This window comes from Morus notabilis, unplaced genomic scaffold (assembly GCF_000414095.1).
Source record: "Morus notabilis unplaced genomic scaffold, ASM41409v2 Scaffold409, whole genome shotgun sequence".
Classification (NCBI taxonomy): domain Eukaryota; kingdom Viridiplantae; phylum Streptophyta; class Magnoliopsida; order Rosales; family Moraceae; genus Morus; species Morus notabilis.
This window is the reverse complement of record NW_010357248.1, coordinates 395,626-418,181: the sequence shown is the minus strand read 5'-3', so window position 1 is coordinate 418,181 and position 22,556 is coordinate 395,626. Positions and strand designations below refer to the sequence as shown.

The following is a 22,556-nucleotide window of genomic DNA, read 5'->3' as shown; positions in this document are numbered from 1 at the left end:
TTTTTTAATTTTACCCTTTTCTTACTATTTTTTTTCCCTTTCCTTTGGTAAATTTTTAGGTATATCCATGATTTACCAAGTTATATTCACTTGAACAAACAGGAATAGTACATTTTACTTGGTAAATTTAGGATTTACTAAATTCGTATTACTAGGGAAAAAAGTATAAATTATAATGGTAAATTCTTAATATCCCTGATAAATCTATAATTTATAAAGTTTGTATTAATACGAAAAAAGTGAAAAATCTAATAGTAAATCCTATATATACTTAGTAAATTCTAGATTTACCAAGTTCGTATTACTATGGGAAAAGAATACTATAAATTTTAATGGTAAATTTCAGATATTCGTATTAATATGGAAAAAGTGAAAAATCTATTGTTAAACTCTCAATATACTAAGTTCGTATTACGAGAAAAAAAGAAAAATCTAATGGTATATACCTGGTAAATTTAGGATTTACCAAGTTCGTGTTAGTAAGAAAAAAGTAAAAAAATCTAATAGCAAATCTCGAATTTACCAAGTTCATATTAATAGGGGAAAAGAACACTACAAATTCTAATAGTAAATTTCATATATACATGGTAAATCATGGATTTACCAAGTTCGTATTAATAATGGGAAATAACACTATAAATTTTAATGGTAAATCTCAGATATATTTGGTAAATCATGGACTTACCAAGTTTGTTTTACTTGAGAAATGTTAAAAATTTAATGGTAAATAGGGGAAAAGAACACTATAATTTCTAATGGTAAATCACATATATACTTGATAAATCTTAGATTTATCAAGTTCGTATTAGTAGGAAAAAAGTGAAAAATCTAATGGTAAATCTCCGATACACTTGATAAATTCCAGATTTACTGAGCTCGTATTAGTAGGAAAAAAGTGAAAAGTCTAATGGTAAATTCATGATATACCTGGTAACTCTCGGACTAACTAAGTTCATATTCCTAGAGAAAAAGTGAAAAATCTAATGATATATCCCGAATATACTTGGTAAATCCAAGATTTACCAAGTTAGTATTAATAGGGGAAAAGAACAATACAAATTCTAATGGTAAATTCAGATATACCTAGTAAATTCTAGATTTACCAAGTTCGTAGTAGTAGAAAAAAGTAAAAAATCTAATGGTAAATCCCGAATATCTTGGATTTACTGAGTTCATATTAGTAGGGAAAAAACACTACAAATTATAACGGTAAATCTCAAATTTACTAAGTTCGTATTACTAGGGAAATAATGAAAAATCTAATGGTAAATCTCGGATATATTTACTGAGATTTTGAAATTTCAGCTCATTGTAAATTCAAATTTACATCACATTGATCTATTTATTAACTTTTTTTAAACATTAATTATTAATTTTAATTAGAAAAAATAGAGAATTTATTTTTGAGAGTGCATGAGTCTGTACTTTACCTAGACTTTACCTCTTATTTTTGATAAATATCCTTTTGTTAGTGTAATTATTTGACTAAAAGTTTATAAATTAAGAATAAAAATTCTGACTCGTACACTTTCAAAAAGTATTTATTAAAATTAACCATTTTAATTTCTCCCAAATCTTGGCTTATTTTCCTCTAATCTCCAAATTAGTGCCAACAATGTTTCACTACCGAGCCTATCATCTCCTAAGCTGACCAATAATGGGCCAAAGTAAACTCTTAAGCCCGCATCTGATAGAGTAATTTGTGAATGGGCTTGTTCCTCCAATTCAACTGTTGAAACCCGACATTTCGCACTTCGTCGCAGTATCGCCCATCGACGCCATGGCTTCGAAGCTCCCGAACCAACTCCGAGCTCTCTACGCATCCACCACCCGTCACCGGCTTCTCTCTCCTCGATTCCCGAACCTCAACGAAGTTTTCCGAGACCTCCTTCTCGGTTCCAATGGCAGACTCTTCTCGGACGCCCCATCTCCTCCCCAAGTTTCTTTTTCTCCGTCGACTCCGGTTCCTCCGCCTTCTGGTCCAAACACTTCGGCTCCGTCGTCGTTGAATCAGAAAGAGCTAGTTGAGTTCTTCGCCAGTGCCGAAACCTGGTGAGCTCGATGTTCTCTGTTTGATTTGGAAATTGGAATTTCAATGAACTATTGAGAAGATTCTTAAAAATTAACATTTTTTTGTGTATTTGTATTTTCGTGGTATAATTAGGTGGGATTCTGAGGGTCCGTTTAGACCATTGCATGCCATGAATCCTACGAGACTCGCTTTCATTCGCTCCACGCTTTGCCGGCATTTCGGGTATATAATTGTTTTTTTTTTCTTTTTTTAATGAAGATGAGTTCGTGCACTGGAAATTTGGTTTCTTTTTGTGATATTCGATTCATTGCTTCAGGAGGGATCCATGTTCTCCTAGGGCTTTCGAAGGACTGAAATTTGTTGATGTTGGTTGGTGTGGTGGAATTCTTTCAGAGGTATATTTTTAGGAAATAATAACGAAATGCTGTATTTCACTTTTATATATATATATATGTATATACGTAAATATATATTTATGTATGTATTTATATATGCTGTGCTTGTCCTTATGTTTCACAAATCGTGTTAAAACCTTCTCAGAGAGGAGATTTTTAACACGATCTGTAAAGACGTAGGTTATGATATTAACACGGTTTATAAAACCTTAACATGATTTGTAAAACATAGGGTATATGTTGTAGCATTCCTAAAAATGGAATGTAATATTTCGATAAAACACAGGGAATGTGTTTGTTATTAAGCCTATTTTCAGTCCTATTCCTGCCATATTCTCTTTAGAATTTGTTTGTGCGGAGTTATTTTTGTAGCTTACCATTTTTCAGATTGTTTCTAGGAATAAAAAATCTTTATCAAGTAGCTATGTATGTCAATCCTTGATTCTACGTGCAATGATGTTCAATATGAATACTGTTTATTTTTATTTTTATAAATAATTTGTAATGATCTCGATTTATCAATTTCTTACACCTTCAGCCTCTAGCGCGGATGGGAGCTACCGTGACAGGAGTTGATGCTGTGGAGAAAAATATCAAAATTGCGCGCCTTCATGCTGTACGGAAACCTTCTAATTTAAAACCTCTGTTAATGTATTGCAAGTCTGTTGTCATTATTGGTGCATATTTTGTTAAAAATTTCATCTAACGTTCCAATATTTGCCTCCAAGAGATTTTCTGATTTTCTTTCTTTAACGGACGTGTTTCATTTTAATTGGCATTTTGTATGTGTGTTGAACATCTGGAGAATAATAAGCCATACACGAGAGAGGAGCAGGAAAGAGCATCTTTCTGTTTGATTTCCCTGGCACTTCAGCTTCATTATTATCAAATTTCGGTGTTTCCAGTGATGTTAATTTTTACTTCTGCCACCAATGTAGTATTCATGAATTGTTGAGTGAATTTTTTATTTTCATATGATTCTTTTTCACTTAATTATGGTACATTGCTCCTTGAACAGGATTTGGATCCATTGACTTCAACAATTGAGTATTGTTGCACAACAGCCGGTACTTGCCAAACTTGTTTATTGCCTGTGTAGGTCTAATTCTGGAAATCTCTGCCAATTATTTGTGCAAATTAGCAGTTATGTTGCATCATTCAGAAACGTGGTTATCAGCCTCATATGTGGTGATGGGTATTCATTTGGGTTCATATGAAATTTATCTTGAAGATGTTAAGAAAGAAGAAGTTTTTGCTTTTCTTTCTCATACTGTAACTTGAAGCATCACGTGCGAAAAGCTTTTCTTTTAAGCCCTTTTTTTTTTTGGGTATATAGATTGTAGATGTTAAATTGGTTCAAGTGTATACAACATTTTCCATTCTGATAAAGAACGTTAAAATTTGTCACGTGTCTTCATCATCGTAGTTAAGTTGGCCTTGTAATTATTGGTAAGGAAGTTTGAGTCTTGTAGCTCTGTTTCTTCTGAATTTTATATGTTCAAGTCCTTGTGTGTGCGTGCGTGTGTGAATTTTATCATAATTACAGAAGCTTCTTCTTTGTTATTATGAACAGAAAAGCTGGTTGAAGAGCAGAGAAATTTTGATGCTGTGATTTCTTTAGAGGTGTGTTCTCCTTCCCAGGTTCATTGAGATTATGATTTACTTATGAAATTGAACTTCTTGTGCTGCGCTGTGAGTTACTCAATGCCATCTTAAATTAGAATCCAATTTGTTCTGTAAATTAAATTTTACTTAAGGTGATTTAAGGTGATTGAGCACGTAGCAGACCCTGCTGAATTCTGCAAGTCTCTGGCCGCATTAACCGTTGCTAATGGAGCTACTGTGATTTCAACCATTAACCGATCTATGAGAGCTTATGCTACCGCCATCGTCGCTGCCGAGTATATACTCCATTGGGTATTCAATCTCTCTCTATGACAGCTCATTATCTGTTGCTTCTTACCATTTAGCATGCCATTGATTCTCTTCACATGACATTCACCATCCATGAAGAAGATCTCCAGTTGTGCAATTGTGCTCCAGTGTTTATGATAGAAATCAAAGACAGACTTGACGGGTGAAAAAGAAAAAAAGCATACGAAGAATTCATATGAAATTTGTATCTATATTAATATGGAGTTTAATTTACAGCTTCCCAAAGGTACGCATCAGTGGTCAAGTTTTCTAACTTCTGATGAACTGGTCTTGATCTTGCAGCGAGCTTCCATTTCAGTAAGTATAAACTGATTTCAACAACCTAATTAAATTGTGCGGCATGCATTAACATTTGTTTACTTGTGTATCTTTCACAACATATATGATGAGTTTTCAATGGTTTTCAATGGTTAGTTTCTATGATGGTTACCCATCAAATATAGGAATCATTAATATTTGATGATGTGACTTGATAAAAATTTAATATATATATATACATATATACGTATATAGATATAAAAAGACTTTTGCTAATTGGGTGGCTTTTTGCAGGTCAAAGAGATGGCTGGATTTGCTTACAACCCCTTGACAGGAAGATGGTCTCTTTCTGATGACATCAGTGTAAATTTCATTGCATATGGTACAAAAACAACCTCCGAATAAATATCTGAAGAATTTTGCTGTTGGTTTTTTCTTTTGTTTCTGAATATGTGAAATGTTTCGATTAAAGAGATTATTTCACAACCTGTTGTTCATCTACTTTTTTTTTATAAGCATGTTCATCTACATTTTTCCTGTCTAAAAGGCACAATCGTCTTTGTTTCGCAAAACAAACGTTTGTCGTTCATATAAATAACATTGAAATGAGGATTTTTTTTCTTTTTAAAGAATGATTGAATTGTATGAACAGATACACACAGAATACAGAACGTAACGTGATCGAATTATCCTTGGGAATTGAGATTGATAAAGAAAACGGAATTTTACATCATCCGTTATCCCGTATCGTTATCTTCTCGTGCTGAGAATTTATTTATTTTATAACTAAAATGGAGCTCCCCAAGACCACCAAATCGTCGCATTATCTTCTCGTGAGAATGTATTTATTTTATAACTAAAATGGAGCTTCCCAAGACCACCAAATCGCCGCATTATGGCGGGACCCCAACACAACAGAGAAACACGTCACATGCCAATCCTTATTATATCCAACTAAAAAAAACATATTTTATTAAAATTTTGATTCTTTTCTCAGCAATAAGTAATTTTTAGTTTAGTTGAATGCTTATGCTATGGTTTTTTTGAACTCCTTGTCCGTCAATAACCCATGTTTTACCAAAAGAAAATGAAAAAAAAATCCTAATTTTGAGAAGAAAACCTTATCTGAATTTGCACAAACCATAAAAGGGTTAACAACCCAACTCCTAAATGCACCATGATTACATAATGGCCAGTGAATAATTCACCGTCCAAACTTTGAGGGTTGGTGTAACAGTCACACATATAATTTGCTTTCCACGTGATATGAGATTGAAGATTCAATGCCTAAGGAGTGGAGGACCGCAACAATTATGTCGCTTGGGGGAGGCCCCAGTTTCCAAAATCCCCCCCCCCCCCCTTTGGGTTTTTTAAAAAAAAAAAAAAAAAAAAAAAAAAAAACTCCCACGTGGGTTTATGATAATAATAACAATAATAATAATAATAATAATAATAATAATAATGATAATCATCCTAAGTCTGTTTAAGGAGTTATAAGATCAATCCTTTCACTGTTTAGGAAATAAACAAAAAACACAAAGAACATTAAAGTTTGTCAAAATATGTGAAGATACGGGTTTTTCCCCCTTTTTTTTTTCATGGAATACATACATGCTAATACTTTTTTCGTAGTTCGTACGTAAGCTCAGGTTTATTTCTTTAAAAAAGAAAAAAGCTCAGACTCTTTTTATAGCTTTACGAAAAAAATAAATAAATAATGATTTTCGTCAGGTCAGCTACAGTTTACAAATAGCTCTCCCAATCCGTTCCAATTAGAGGTGTCAAACGTGTCGTGCCGAGTCGGCACGTCCAATACCAAGCCCGTGACGAGCCTGGGTCGGGCCTGGTATAGTCCTGCTTAGTGCAGGGTCGTGCCTGAGCCGAGCCTGAGGAGAAAAATTCAGGCCCGGTCTAAGCCGGCAGCCCTAGTCCATAAGGGCCTGGGCCCAGGCTCTTCACGGGACAAAACCTGTGATTTTATTAAATTAACATAATATGAATAAGTACACATAAATGACTGCCTCGTTAAAAACCTTGCCAAGTAAACCAATGGGGAGATCGGGACAAAACTTAGCGAAGGAAAAAAGAGTGCAGTAGGAATAGTAAATTACAAACCTAAGTGCTTTCAGAAGATTCTGTTATTTCTAAGTTAGAAAAATATTCTTGCATTGAATCATCCGTGTATTGTTGTTTTCGTCTTCTGGCATCTTCCCAGTCTTTAACGCACAGTAGTCCCTCCAAGATATCTGAATGCATTCTGTTTCTCTTCTCGTCAAGAATTCGGTTGCTTGCGCTAAATGCTAGCTCTGATGCTACCGTTGACACTGAAATTGTTAAAATGTCATGAGCTATTACGAAAGTGTTGAAAAACGATCGGTCTTGCTCTTCCACCACTGTAAGATATCTAGTTTGTCGTCATCGATTACAAAATTTGCTTCAAAATATTTTACTAGTTTAGTAGACGCTTGTGTTGATGACAATCCTGCCGTTTTCTCTTTCTTCTTCAAGAAACTCCACGACGATCCTTTATGCCCCGAACTGCTAGTTGACGTCGAAGTTTCCTGTTCTTTTTTTACCTGTGCCGTATTTTGCTTCATACAAACTAAATACCTTTTCTAACATTTTCTTAGCGTCAGTAATAGTTAGTTGCATATCAATTCCTCCTGCGTTCACTGGTGGGGGTGGGGTTGGGAGTTAGTTGCAATTTTCTTAGCGCAAGAATTTCCATTTCACCTGTTTTTGGATTTGGTCGGGGCTCCTCGGTGAAATGCTGTCATGCCGGAGAAGTTCACGGTATTTTTTCCTTGCTGCGTTCTCCAGCTTCCTCGCTGTGCGCTGAAGCATTATCTATCGGAGCATTTTCTGGTTCAGTGGAGGTGGGGTTGGGAGGCATCATTTCATCCTCGAAAAATTGCTCATCACCAAGCTCAGGAAGAGCAGTGAAATCAGGGAAGTTTGATGCGGCCATTTTTTAAAAATTGATTGAACTTAAACTTTGTAAATGAAACAGTAAGAAAATGAGTGATCGCGAGGAAAACAACTTACGCCCTGTTCTTTTCGCTGATTCGAGTTTCGCTACAGTAAAAAGCTCTCAGAAACAGTCACATCTAACTTTTTTGCTACAGTAAAAAGCTCTCACACAACATCACATATCAACTCGAAGTAAAAACTCGAATTAGCGAACTGAACGGGCCCTTAGAATCAAAATCAAAGAGACAAGATGAGAGATTGAATGAGAGTGAGATGAGAAGTTGAGAGTGAATTGTTGTGTGGGATTTAGGGTGAAATTAAAGGGGTAATTATAAGAGACTTTTTGGACCATTTTTGGATTGTGACCATTGGGCCCTTCGCGGGCCCAACGGTCGCCCCGTGATGGGCCTAACGGGAGGCCCGTCAAGGGGCTAAACGGAAGGCCCGTCACGGGCCAACCGTTGAACCCGCGAAGGGCCCAGCAGTTACATTTAGAACGGTCTGCGGGCCGTTTGGCGGGCTTGGGCCGGGCCGAACAAGGGCCGAATCCGGGCTTGGGCCGAATTGGGCTTGGGCTGGGCCGTAACCCATTATATGTGCCGGGCCAGCACGGTCCGTAACAGTATCGTACCGAATCGTGTCGAATCTGATATTATTACGGACTGGGCCGGGCCGTCCATGAACGGCCGGCCCATTTGACAACTCTAATTCCAGTTAAAAAAAATAAAAATAGCTCCCCATTTTACCAAAAAACTAATAAAAAGCACTTTCTCCTTTTTTGTTTCTTTTGTTTCGATTCTCTCATAGCCCGATCCTGTTCAATTTCCTTGAGAAAGAAAGAGAAATTTGAAAAAAAAATGTCAAGAGTCGCAGAATTCCCAGTCACGGCACGAGCCCGCTTGGCCGTGCTCTCGGCTCACCTCGCCGGCGCGTCGCTCGAGCCGACCGAGCTCTTCGGCTCCGCCGCTCTCGAGCCGAACTGCGTCTCGGCTCAGACCTTCGTCCCGCCACCGCCGAACCTTAAGGGCTCCTTGACCGTCGTCGACGAGCGGACGGGTCGGAGTTACCAGGTCCAGGTCTCCGACGAAGGCACCGTCAAAGCCACTGATCTCAAGAAGGTTTTATTTTTCCGCCATAACCGACCAAATTCGACAGATTTTTTTCTTTTTTCTGAAAAAAGTTCCGATCTTTGGTGTTTTATGTGGAATTGAAGAATCGCGATTGTGAGTTTTGCAGATAACGACGGGAAGGAATGACAAGGGGCTAAAGCTCTACGATCCTGGGTATCTGAACACAGCGCCTGTTCGGTCGTCGATTTGTTATATTGATGGCGATGAAGGAATCCTTAGGTACAGAGGTTATCCGATCGAGGAATTGGCTGGGAGCAGCACCTTTTTGGAAGTCGCCTACCTTTTGAGTAAGTCTTGTTCTTTTTGCTTCTAGAAGTTTCTGATTTCTTTAATCTCGTTTGGTAATGGAATGTATCAAGGATGTAGTTAATCATGTTTGGCAGAGATTTTTGACCTAGAAAATGCCGTTTTAGTGTCTTAATTTTTCAATTAAAAATGCTACAAGAGCGTGGCTTGACGTTTTTTGAGTATTTCATACCAAGTTACTGAACTTTTTGCAGTAAAACGGAAAGTTGAATATTGGGTTAAGTGAGTGGGAAAATTAGTGGAGGTTTTTATGGGAATTGGTAAAAATTGAAGCTAAATTATAAATTACTGAAGATTGGTTAATTTTCTCTCTAGGTACTCTCAGGACTAACATTATATTTGCATTAGCGTTATGTGAAATTATTTGCGTTTTTCATGGATGTAATTTGATATATTTTTGTTGGTTGAATAAAATGAGATTCTGTAAGAATAAAATTTAGCAGTATGGAACTAGCTTATAAATCACTAGATTGTAAATTTAGCAGTATGTAAGAATACAAATTGAAGCTAAATTATAAATCACTGAAGATTGGTTAATTTTCTCTCTAGTTACTCTCAGACTTCCATTATATTTGCATTAGCGTTATGTGAAATTATTTGCGTTCTTCATGGATGTGATTTGATATATTTTTGTTGGTTGAATAAAATGAGATTCTGTAAGAATAAAATTTAGCAGTATGGAACTAGCTTATAAATCACTAGATTATAAATTTAGCAGTATGTAAGAATAAAAATTGAAGCTAAATTATAAATCACTGAAGATTGGTTAATTTTCTCTCTAGTTACTCTCAGACTTCCATTATATTTGCATTAGCGTTATGTGAAATTATTTGTGTTCTTCATTGATGTAATTTGATATATTTTTGTTGGTTGAATAAAATGAGATTCTCTAAGAATAAAATTTAGCAGTAAGGAACTAGAGCTGACTTTTCTTCTCTTGGTCTCAGATGAATCAGTAATTATTGTCCTCACAGGATTGTCTTTCTTTGCATTTAAAAGCAATGTTATCTTGTGCTATGCAATCATTTATGATTATTTTTTTTTTTCCTTTCAATTTTCCAGTGTATGGGAATTTGCCTTCTCAAAGTCAGTTAGCAGACTGGGAATTTGCTATTTCTCAGCATTCCGCTGTACCACAAGGAGTCTTGGTGTGTTCTTCTTTCTTGCTTATACAATCATAAGACTTTTCTAAGCCTAGACTTTTGTATTTGTGTTGGTAATCACTTCATCTAGTTTCTCTGGCGGAGAATCTATTATTATGGCATCGGACCATGGTAATGGTTACACCAAATTTTGTTAGGAAAAGTCACCTGTCTGTCACAAAGTATAAGAACCATCATAATTTGCTGCATATCTTTCATGCTTTGATTCCAAGATTGTTGTTAGTAGGAGCAAATTTTATGGTCTAATTGATGTTTTTATTTTGGTTTTACAGGATATTATACAGGCAATGCCTCATGATGCACATCCTATGGGTGTGCTTGTCAGTGCCATGAGTGCTCTTTCCGTCTTTCATCCTGATGCCAACCCTGCCCTCAGAGTAAGACGATTATTCTTTTTCCCTCTTAAACCGGTGTTAGAAGCATACTGTCTAAATCTCTAATAAATTGTTTAGACCTTGCATATATTGTTGTATCATCTTGTTTGTAACTGGAAGTTGAGTTCATTTATAGTAACTTATTCTATGTTCATGTAGGGCCAAGATCTTTATCGCTCAAAACAAGTGAGAGACAAACAAATAGCACGAATTCTCGGGAAGGTTTGCTGCCTTCATTTTTTCCCTTTCTTTTAGCTTTGAGCTTTTAGCAAAGCATTTCAATTAGTATTTGCGTTATTGCGTCTTTATTTTCAGGCACCAACAATTGCAGCCGCTGCTTATTTAAGACTGGCAGGAAGACCACCAGTTCTACCTTCTAGCAATCTTTCTTATGCAGAAAACTTCCTATACATGCTAGATTCACTGTATGTTCTACTGGAATCTATCGTCCCCATATTTGGAGAATGTTGGTTTTTTCTTTTTCTTTTTTTTTTTTTTTTGTTTTTTTTTTTTTTTTTTTTTTTTTTTTTTTTTTTTTCCTGCAGCCCTGGTTTTATTCTTTTTAATAGGCCATATCTGTTGCCTAAATATGAATGCCACTTGATAAATATTTTTTAATCCAATAATGTGACATAATTAGAGGATAAACGTCTTCTGTGTGAAATTTGTCCAACTGAGGAAATATGTAGTTTGGTAACTTATAATCTCTTTCCACAAACTTGCAGAGGCAATAGGTCTTACAAACCCAATCCTCGACTTGCTAGAGTTCTAGACATTCTCTTTATACTGCATGCAGAACATGAAATGAACTGCTCTACAGCTGCGGCACGGCATCTTGCATCAAGGTAGGCAAGTTTCTCATCATTGAACTAAAGAAGCATCGTCTAAATTCCTTTATGACATACCTTCTTTTATACTTGCAGTGGTGTTGATGTTTATACTGCTCTTGCTGGTGCTGTCGGGGCTCTGTATGGTCCCCTTCATGGTGGGGCCAATGAGGTATGCAAAATATAACGCGTCATTGTCATTACTGTAGCTTCTCAGAATTGTACTGAACGTAGAGTTCAAGATGCACAACATACAAGGGTTTTCTATTTTTGGTTAAAGCTCGTGCATTCCTACGTCAATCATTTTCTTTGTATGTTAATAGTTTGCGCGCCTATGAAAAGTAGCCTCATGTTTCTTTCGTTGGCTTTTTAAAGGCTGTGCTCAAGATGCTTAGTGAGATTGGAACTGTTGAAAACATTCCAGACTTCATCGAGGGTGTGAAGAACAGGTGAATTTTGCTTATTTCTAATAGTTCATCCAGCAAACAGGTTATGTGGCCTTCTTCATATGTTATGATCCTTTTGTCTAACTTCTTTGACAAACTCATTCTCCAGGAAGCGAAAGATGTCAGGTTTTGGGCATCGTGTGTACAAAAACTACGATCCAAGAGCGAAAGTCATAAGAAAGCTGGCAGAGGAAGTATTTTCAATCGTTGGTCGTGATCCCCTTATTGAGGTGGTTTTGAGTCATTTATTGCTTTCCTTTAATATGACAATAGCTAGTTTCATCATCCATTATTTCAGAAGCAACTCGTTAAACAGTTGAAAGATATCTTAGTAGCTTCACTTTTATTGTAAGCCTTTCTAAAGTCTTGACTCTAAAGATATCAATAGACTTGCTAGCTAGATGGCTTCTTTTATCTTAATCTGTCTTTGAGGAAATAAATAATTCCTTGATGGCGAGTAGTTCTTACGCATCTGCTGTATGTAGGTAGCTATTGCTTTGGAGAAGGCTGCACTATCTGATGAGTACTTTGTTAAGCGAAAACTATATCCGAATGTTGATTTCTACTCTGGGTTAATATATAGGTAAGATTAGGTACAAGTCATACAACTGTGAACTTTTCTTCATTAAGCATACAACTGGTCAAGAAAGTGCTAAGTTTCTATTTTATCAGGGCAATGGGATTTCCACCTGAGTTCTTCACTGTCTTATTTGCAATTCCCCGAATGGCTGGGTACCTTGCACACTGGAGGGAGTCCCTAGATGATCCCGACACAAAAATAATGAGACCACAGCAGGTACTCCACGCTCAAAACCTTTTTATGGCCAATTGGCAGGTTTTCATGAATCGTTGCTTGATAGCAATCATTGCCTGCAATTCAAGCTTTTTATTCGATGCTTCTGATTTCCCACTACTATGTAGTAGTCTTACCGATCTGCATGATCTTTCAGGTTTACACAGGGGTCTGGTTGCGGCATTATATGCCTCTGCAAGAACGGATCTCCTCAAACGAGGCCGACAGGCTCAGTCAGGTCTCTGTTTCGAATGCTTCTAGGCGTCGGCTGGCTGGATCTGGCGTTTAATTCTTTAACTAGGTCCATGTAAAACCAACTATCACAAGGGAAAGGAAAAATAGATTCATGAAAAGCTCGTAGCCAGGAACACGATATTTATTATTATTTTTTTCCTCCCATCTTTGGACAGAAACATTTGCTGCTTTCCACATAAAAATAAGCCTATATTAGAAGCAGTATTTATGCAGGTTGTAGGTTTTTATATGTATGCCACCTTAAATAAGTGGAATATTGTTCTCTGCGTGTATTGCCGTTATGCCAAATTAATGGCTTGGTTTTTCCATTATAATGAAAAGGTGTTGGTCGTCTTTATGCTTTTAACCATTGAGTACAAAGGAATCCAGTAATCTGTGAACTGTGCTCTAGGGCGCGCCTTTAGATTCAACTACATTCTGTTGGAAAACGTGGTTTTTTTACCATGTTAAGTGGACATTTTGAAGCTATTTTTTAAGTGGGCTCCACAGTTGAAGATCAAAGTGGGGTCGAGTTTTTTTCCGTGAGATCTTTGAAGCGGTATATTACACGCTCAAAATGGTGTTAGGGTGAATGAGAAATTGAATACATCCGTTATGTAGAAAGTTAAAAGGAAAAACTCTTGTCCCACATGGGAAAGGAATTTAAGTTTTATGGTGCTTATATAGGATTGCACATTGGTTATTGGGTAAATTAGGGTTCGTTTTAAAGGCATGTTTAAATTATAATTTTTGATTTTGATGTTTGAAATTTAAATTTTTTATGAGAGAAAAACACTGCATAGAAAGCGTGTAAATTTTAAGCCGACGAGGGACAATCCAAATAACTCGTGTGCGAGTGCATGTCCTGGAGGCATGAATGTTGAACCACTGCTGACGATCCTTGTCTCATATTTTCCGTTTATAAATTGGATATGTTGCATATTATGGTAGCAATTAAAATGAATTCAAAGTTGTTTTTCAACTATCCTCAATTGAATTTTCTAACATTCTTAGTGATGGTTGAAGTTAAAGCCTGTTTAGAAGGTATACTCAAACCATGATTTTTAATTTTGACGTTTGAAATTCAATTTTTTTGAGAGAAAAACACTGTAGCAGATTTAGTGATTTGAGTTTGAGTATATGAAATAAATGGATCCCTAGTAAGCAAAAGGGCTCTCTTAAGCACCCAAAAAGCGTGCAAATTCCAAGCCGACGAGGAACGATCCAAATGACTTGTGTGCGACCGCGTGTCTTGTGGGCATGAATGTTGCACCACTACCGATCCTTGTCTCATATTTTCTGTTAATAAATTGGAGATGTTGCATTTTATGGTAGCAACAACAACAACAACAACAACAACAAGCCTTAATCCCAACTAATTGGGGTCGGCTATATGGATTTCATTTTTCCACACAACTATATTCGAAATTAAACTTTTTTAAAGGGCTAGATCTAGAATGTCTTTCTTAATGACTTCGGTCCACGTAATTCTTGGTCTACCCCTCCCTCTCCTAGTATTAGGTATAAGAATGTTCTCCCAAGCACGAACTGGTGCTTCTAGCGATCTACGTTAGACATGCATGTACCACCTTAAGTGGCCTTCACGTACCGTACCTTATCTTTTATTGGTGCTACACCTACTTTACTACAAATAACTTCATTTTTTATACGATCCATTCTCGTATGGCCACTCATCCATTTTGAATTAAAATAAATTCAAAGTTGTTTTTCAACTATCCTGAATTTTCTAGCCTTCTTAGTGATTGTTGAAGTTGGAGAGATAGACTTCACATCTTTGCAAGGCCAAATTTATGTCACTAGCCCCCAATAGATTCAATGCTTCATGCTCCGTTCTTACGGAGCCTAAATTATTTTTAGGTGTGTTCATTTACACAACTTAAGTCATGATTTGAGTTGTGTATGTAAGAGAAAAATATTAGAATAAAAAATTGAATTTGAATTTATGTGAGAGAAAACACTGTAGCAATATGACTTGAGTCATAACTTGAGTTGTGCAAATCAACACACTTATTTTATTTAGACAACATTGTAAATTATAGGGAAATTCTATTAGGGTGTGTCCATACCCACTCACTTAAAAATTTCTTATTACAAAAAAATCTTTAAATAAAATGACAAAAAAGACAATAGAATTAATTATCAAATTAATTTTATTACAAAAAAAAAACTAGAAAGTATTTTTTTCTCCCACACACCCTACACATCATATTCTAAATTCTAAATTATTTCTATTTCAATTATCCGTAACAAATAAGTTTCACGTTTTCAAGGACTCTTCTAAAAAATTAGGTGGAGGTAGTTCAAATTTCTTTACTATTTGTTATATGGAGATTGTTTTTTCTTTTTTTTTTTTTCTTTTGTTTCTCGTTTTGTGTTCATATTTATTTGCTAATCAATTTTTTTTAAGCAAATCGTTTCACTTTTTTTTTTCCTTTTTTTATAATGTTCGACTACCGGATTTTTTCTATTTGAAGTTTTTTGTTTCCCTATTGAATTAAAATTTTTTTTTCTATATGCCTAAAGTAAACAAATATAAATAATATTAAAGTGATAAATTAACTTACATGGGGTGCTTAGTTAGAAGGGGTGTGAAGAATAAAGATGTGGTGTGTAGAGAAAAAGAAGGGGGTGTAAATAAAACTATCTTTTAATAGTTTTAAATAGTTAAGGGTAATTTTCAAATAATAAGGATGTATAGAAATAAAATTTAATCATTTAAAAATTATGATATGTGTACAGTTAGAAGAGGATGTTGAAAGTAAAAAAAGAGTGTGAATAAAAGCACTGATCCTATCAATAAGGATAAATTATAGGAATATTTACATTTTTATACCTTATGTTTTAAATTTATTCAAAATTTATACATTCGGGTTTTTATCTCATTAAATGTATACTTTTAAATTAAATTTAATATACAAATATATCTCTTATCTCAGTCAATAATTGATTTTAATCTTTAAAATGAATAAACTATCCTTAAGAAAAAGAGAGAAAATAAAACAAACTTTCCAATATTACAAAAATTAAAAATTAAAAACACAAAAAAACCATTTCAATGGTATTTTGAATATTTTTAAGGTCAAAACAGTAAGTTTAAAGTTTTTTTTTTTAGTTTTTCTTTTCTTTTTTTTATTTTTATTCAAGGGTACTTTATGTATTTTATGCTTAAAATTGAGGATTGATGGTGAAAATTTATAAATTTAGATATTAAATCTAATTTGAAGGTATACGTGATAAAAAAATAAAATTATAATTTTTGAATAAATCCATATAAAAATGTAAATATCTCTAAATTATAAGTTCCCTTCAATGTGAGAAACTGTATCTGAAATTTAACCAAATTCAATGAAAGAATGCTTTTTTTTTAAATGATGATTGAATCATTATTGCAATTAAAAACTTAATTCAATGAGATTTTGTATTTTTGCCCATAAAATTAAAGTGAGACCAAATAGTTATTTATTTAAGAATTTAGAGGCATGCAACACCATCAATCTCTAATTAATAAATATAAGTTTTATCAAAATTGAGGGGTTAACTTTTTTAACAACACTATTTAGAAAATAGTAATTTAGTTTTTGATTATTTCTTTACATCACCAAGGCATTAGTAATTATAAATACACTACCATTAGAATAATTATTATAATTGCTATATTATTTATCATTATATTATACATATACTAAATGAAAGGACGAGATTCACTGTTAATGCTACAGTGCAATGAACAATGTCTTTCCCATTTTAGCCTTGCTTTTTTCTTCTGATGAATTTTTTATTCCCGTTATGTCATTTTGAGTGTGAATTTACTATATTGCCCTCTAGTTCATCTTTTTTTGTTTTTGTTTGCTCTGACCGTTTTGGTCATTTACACTCAGAATGAGTGTTTTATTTTGGCTTTTTTTTGTTTGTTGCCTTTTGAATTGTTTTTGTTCCCTTCTGTAGTCATTTATCTCTTTCTCTTTCCTTTGTTTTGTTCTGCAACCTTCTAGACCTCTTTTTTTTTTTTTTACTCAGATTGTGTTTTTTTTTTCTTGTTCGTTTGTTGGTTTCTACGATTTTTTCTTCCCTTCTTTCTGCAGTCATTTATCTCTTTCGTTTGTTTTATTCTGCAACCTTCTAGAGCTCTTTTTTTTCACTTAGATTGAGTTTTTTTTTTCGTTTGTTGGTTTCTACGATTTTACCTTCTTCATATGTGTTTTTATTTCTTTGTTTCTGCAGCAACATTTCTTTCTTCCGTCTGTTTTCTTCTGCAACCTTCTAGATCTGTTTTTCTTTTTGCGCACTTAGATTGAGTGATTTTTTTTTTCTTTTTTGTTCGTTGGTTTGTATGATTTTCTAGATCTGTGTTTCTTTTTCTTTGTTTCTAGATCTACTTTTTTCTCTTCCATTTTTAGGTTTTTTTTTTCTTTTTCGTTCGTTGGTTTCTACGATCTTCTAGATCTGTGTTTCTTTTTCTTCGTTTCTGGATCTACTTTTTTCTCTTCCGTTTGTTTCCTTCTGCAACCTTCTAGATCTCTCCATTTTGGGTCAGATTTCTTTGTTTCTCATATTTCTTCTTTCTGCAACCTTCTAGATCTTTTTTTTTTTCCATTTTTGGACTAGATTTATTCGTTTTTCATCTTCTTTCTTTTTGCATATATATTTTTGGATGTTTTATGTTTTATTTTTTTATTTTTCTTTGGTTGTATATGCATGGTCCTTTTCTCTTTCCTTGCGCCATTTGTTATCTTCATCTTTGGTTTGGTCAATTATTTTTGTTTAGATTTGATAGATTTGGTCATTTGTTTCAAATCTATGTTCTTATCCATTTTTTTTTGGCTGTTTGGTCGTTTAATTCAGATCTATGTTTTTACACCTTATTATATTCCTCTGTTTGTTTTAGCTTTGTTGATTTTCTGGCTGTCGATTTTCCGTTCATTTTTACAGTCATTTTTCCTAGTTTTCTTTTTATGATTTTTGTGGGTATTTTGGATTTTGTTGTTTTGTTTATGTTTTTTAATTTAGTTGTTATTCGACCGTTATATTTGCGAAAAAAATTTTACTTTTTTTTTTCATAATTTCAAATTTTTTTACCCATGTTATTTATTTTTTTGTTCCTGTTTTTATTTACTATATTTTGATTTCTTCGTATTTTTTTTAAATATCATATCTGAATTTGAACAAATCTCTAATATTTGTCGTGATCTAAATGTAATAATATTTATGTTAATCTTTTACTCTGACACGTGTATTTTTTATATTTCTGTTTTGTATAATATGTATCCAAAATATAACTGTCTATTATTTATTGGTTACATTTTGCAGTGGTCTTCATGCAATGTGACGGCTGTTGTTAATTAATCATTACTTCTATTGCTTTCTGTTTCCAGGGATTTGTACCCGAGATTAAGCAAAACATTGGTAAATTTCTGTATATATATTGTATGTTAATTTTTTACTTTTTCTTTGTCTTCATCTTTCAGCTAATATTATCTATCATGTTCTATTCTCTCTCATTTCTCACTGTTTAAAGACCTTAATGATACTAGCCATTTCTTACTAACCTTACCGCCTCCTTTATATTCCTTTGCTCTATTTCTGCTGCTCAGTAATTTTGGTTACTTTCTTTGATCTATCCTTTTGCCCATGGTTCATTGAATCAGGTATTCACTTTTTAAATTCACTTTGGTTGATTTGTTTTAGAATATTTATTTATAACGTTATGTTTGTTCGTTATATGAAATATTTTATCCTGTACTTTACTTTTTTTCTTCTCTACTGTACTCTCAGTCATTTACTACTATTCTAATTTGATTAACTGATATTTTATATTTACAAAGTTTTCTAAATCTTATTAAAATATAATGTCTTTCTTTACAAAAAATTTAGTTTTTTATATCCAAATATTTTATTTTCTTCTGGTTATGATGATGTTATATTTCATTTGTTGTTAATATGTGTCGGGTAAGTGTTATTACAGATATGGCTATCATTGATGTTGCCCTTATTATTTTGGACTTATGCCAATATATTTTAATTTGTCTTTTGTTTTAGTTTTACTATATATTTGTCTTTATAAAAACTGCTTTTGTCTATGATACTATTTTGTACATTCCCGTTTGTTTCCTCTGCAGTTTACTCTTTTTCTTCTTCATTGTATTTTTAGTCATTTACTACTATTCTTAATTTATTAACTGACATTTGAGATTTATAAAGTGTTCTAAATCTTATTACAATATAATACCTTCCTTGATCAAAAACTCAGTTTCTTATATCCAAACATTTCCTTCTTCTCCGGTTATGATGATGTTATATATCATTTGTTGTTAACATGTGCCGAGTAATTGTTATTACAGATATGGCTATCATTGATGTTGCCCTTATTATTTTAGAGTTATGCCAATATATTTTATTTTGTCTTTCATTTTACTTTTACTATAACTTTAAATGTTATGGTTTTAACTTATTTATTTCTGCTTTTTTTAGTGAACACTAAAATCTTTCCTTTTGCTTAGTATATGTATAATACTGTATATTGCTATTCTAAGCTATACTAATTTCTCTTACTTATGGCATAAACTCCTTAATAATGTAGCTGGTAGCCATGTATATTGCCAGATTTTGTTTCAATTACTTATGGTATATATTCTTCACAACAAATGAATATAACCCGAACCAAATGTATACTAAATTTTCTTACTTATGGCATAAACTCCTTAATAATATAGATGGCAGCCGTGTATATTGCTAAATTTGTATCCAATTACTTAAGGTATATATTTTTGACAATAAATGATTATAACCTGAACCAAATATTTATATATAATCTTATGTTTCCCTAAATGTTTCCTCATATATTTATAATCTCTACTCAATTTACAGTACAATATAAAACATTTTCTTTTCTATACACTGATTTAATTTATGTATATGGTATATTAGTGTAACTAAGTATATTGCACAAACTGTTTGATTCTTATTCTTTTTTATATTGCTCTTTCATTTATTCCTCTATTTTTTCTTCTCAGGTTCTGTATATGATTTTATTTTGTACTTTTCTGTTTATTTTCCCTACGTTTCTGTCTTTTTTCTATCCAGTCCATTCTCGGCTAAAGTTATGGTTTTAACTTGTATCTTTCTTATTTTTTAAGTGAACACTGAAATCTTTCCTTCGCAGCAACACGCGGAATACAGACTTGTACATATACTAAGGGAAAGGATGAATTCACTGTTCATGATACAGTGCAATGAACAATGTCTTTCCTTTTTTACCCTTACATATTTCTTCAGATGAATTTTTTATTTCCGTTATGTCCTTTTGAATGTAAAGTTACTATATTGCCCTTTAGTTCAGTTTCTTTTGTTTTGGTTTGTTCTGACCGTTTCGGTCATTTACACTCAAATTGAGTGTTTTTTTCTTTTCGTTTGCTGCCTTCTACAACCTTCTACATCTATATTTTTTTTCTTCGTTTCTGGAGCAACTTTTCTTCCTTCCGTTTGCTGCACCCTCTGTTACTTTTTCATTTGATTGTTTAATTTCCGCCGTTCTCTACTCTTTCTTCTGTCTGTGTGGGTTTTGTTGCTTTCTTTTTCTCCGTACTAATATGGTATTTCGTTTCTTACTTTGTTTGTTTTCGATTTGTTTTGCAAATTTTTTTTCTTCTATCATTTCTTCTCTTCGTCTTGACGTTTTCTGGTTTTGGGTTATGATGTTCTGTTCTCCTTACGTTCTCTTCCCTTCTAGATGTTTTGTTTATTCTCGCACTAATATGATGTTTTGATTTTTGCTTTAATTTTTTCCTTTCAATTTCTTTCTTCTTTGATGATTTAGGGTTTCAATATTTAGAGTTAATCTCCTTTATTATATGTATTTATTTATTAAAATCTTTTTTATACTAATTTTCTTTGGTTAATTTTTGCAAATGTTGATTGTAATTTAGAGTTTTTTTATCTGAGTTTTCTTTGCGTTTTTTTCTTGCAGGGGCATTTCAGAAATGTTTTGTCTTTCAATTTTTTAAATATATTCAACATAGAAATCTGCAGAGCTCATATTCAGCGTAGAAATGTGCTGATTTCATAGGTTTTTTTTTTTTTATCATAATCGGTTTGTTCTTAAACCCTTAGCCCTCTTTTTCAGTGTTTTATTTGATTTTCGTCAAAATTAGGACCTTTTGTTTGTTCTTGCTTCTCTACTGCTTCATTGTTCATTGCTGATTAGTTTTTGTTCTTCGTTTTGGGTTGTTGGATAGTTCATTCTTTGGCTTTCTTTGGGACTTTGCTGTGGCGTTTTTTTCTTGAATCCTTAGCTCTTTTTTTCGGTGATTTATTTTATTTTCCTCAAAATTAGGGCCATTTGTTTGTTCTTGCTTCTCTATTGCTTGGTTCTTCATTGGTGATTAGTTTTTTACGGTTTTGATGGAACTTTTTTCTATCCAATCTGGTTTTCATGCAGGGTTTTGCACTGTTCTTAGCTCATTCTTTATTGGGTTGATTCGCGATCCTGGTTTGGTTTTCTTTGTCCTCTTACTGAAGTGCATGCTTTATGTTCTTTTTCTTTTTTTGCTTATAGTATTTTTTTCCTATGTTTCTCATAACTATCTTTTGTGGTTCCCGCTCGAACTAAATTTCTTTGCATGTTTACTGGTATTTTCATTTGGTGGTTGCTTTCTTTAACTTTTACCGACAAAATATAGATATTTTTCTTTATTCCCTCCTTCATTCCATGCAGTGTATCGATCATTCTGCACATCTCCTTTTGCATTTATTAATTTGCTCATCTGTATTGTTTAAGATAGTGCTTTGTCTGCTTAACTTAATGACCTGTCCTCATTTTGTTGCTGAGGTATTAAATGGATTGATAATTTTTTGCTCTATTGTCTCAGATACATTAAATATGTGGTAGAAAAAAAATTGTTCTGTCATTTTTTCCCCTGCTTTTTTTGTTGTTGCTTTTTTCTTCTTCTCAGGTGATTACCATTTAATCTTTATTTTCTTCTTTTATTTTCTTCAACGCCTTAATGGACTGCTCTTATCATTTGATTAACCAATATTATTTTATATCTCCTGGAAACTGCTGCTCTATTCTTACGTGTGAGGCTTTTATAGGATATGTACTTTTGCTAATTGTTTTCCTCCTTTTCATTTATAAAAACCGGTTCTATGTATGACTCTATTTTGCAATTTCCCCTGCGCTTTACTCTTTGTCTTCTTCACTCCACCCTCGGTCATTTACTGCTCTACTTCATTATCCATCCTTTACTGTTTTATCCTGTTATTTCTACATCCTTGCTTTTTCTTTCTTCGCATTTACTTGGCTGACACTTCATACCCGAAGAAGTATTTATAGCGTACCAGGTATTATTAATGATTCTTGCCCACAAATCTTTAATATGTGTTTCTGATGTTGAATATATTCATTTCCTGTAGTTCTATTAATGCGTTTGTTGTTTTACTTTTATAATTTTTGTTTGCAGGTATTTTATTATTTTATTAGTAGATGTTAGTATTATCTTTTTATTTATTTACAAAAACTACTGTTGCATATGAATATATTATGTATATCTTTGTTTGTTTTGTTTGCACTTTATTGTCTTATGTATTCTAGCCTTAATTATTTAATGCTTTACTTTATTATCAATCATTTATTGCTTTCTTTTGATATTTTGGTATTGTTTCTTTTCCTTTGTTTGT

The 22,556-nt window shown here is 33.4% G+C and overlaps 2 protein-coding genes across 2 annotated transcripts; both read left to right on the top strand.

The window, feature by feature from the left end:
* Nucleotides 1-1,719: 1,719 nt before the first annotated feature.
* LOC21403799 (ubiquinone biosynthesis O-methyltransferase, mitochondrial) lies at nucleotides 1,720-5,186 on the top strand. The gene is made up of 9 exons (XM_024167656.1): nucleotides 1,720-2,052; nucleotides 2,165-2,254; nucleotides 2,349-2,427; nucleotides 2,966-3,043; nucleotides 3,446-3,494; nucleotides 4,001-4,050; nucleotides 4,195-4,344; nucleotides 4,579-4,659; nucleotides 4,915-5,186. Exons 1-9 carry the CDS (start codon nucleotides 1,781-1,783, stop codon nucleotides 5,023-5,025), a joined length of 960 nt encoding a protein of 319 aa, XP_024023424.1. The 5' UTR covers nucleotides 1,720-1,780; the 3' UTR covers nucleotides 5,026-5,186.
* A 3,198-nt stretch (nucleotides 5,187-8,384) lies between these two features.
* On the top strand, nucleotides 8,385-13,230 carry LOC21403798 (citrate synthase, glyoxysomal). Its single transcript, XM_010089547.2, has 13 exons — nucleotides 8,385-8,708; nucleotides 8,827-9,007; nucleotides 10,089-10,174; nucleotides 10,462-10,566; nucleotides 10,723-10,785; nucleotides 10,879-10,988; nucleotides 11,289-11,408; nucleotides 11,487-11,562; nucleotides 11,766-11,839; nucleotides 11,946-12,066; nucleotides 12,322-12,419; nucleotides 12,509-12,632; nucleotides 12,787-13,230. Exons 1-13 carry the CDS (start codon nucleotides 8,448-8,450, stop codon nucleotides 12,916-12,918), a joined length of 1,551 nt encoding a protein of 516 aa, XP_010087849.1. The 5' UTR covers nucleotides 8,385-8,447; the 3' UTR covers nucleotides 12,919-13,230.
* Nucleotides 13,231-22,556: the final 9,326 nt, after the last annotated feature.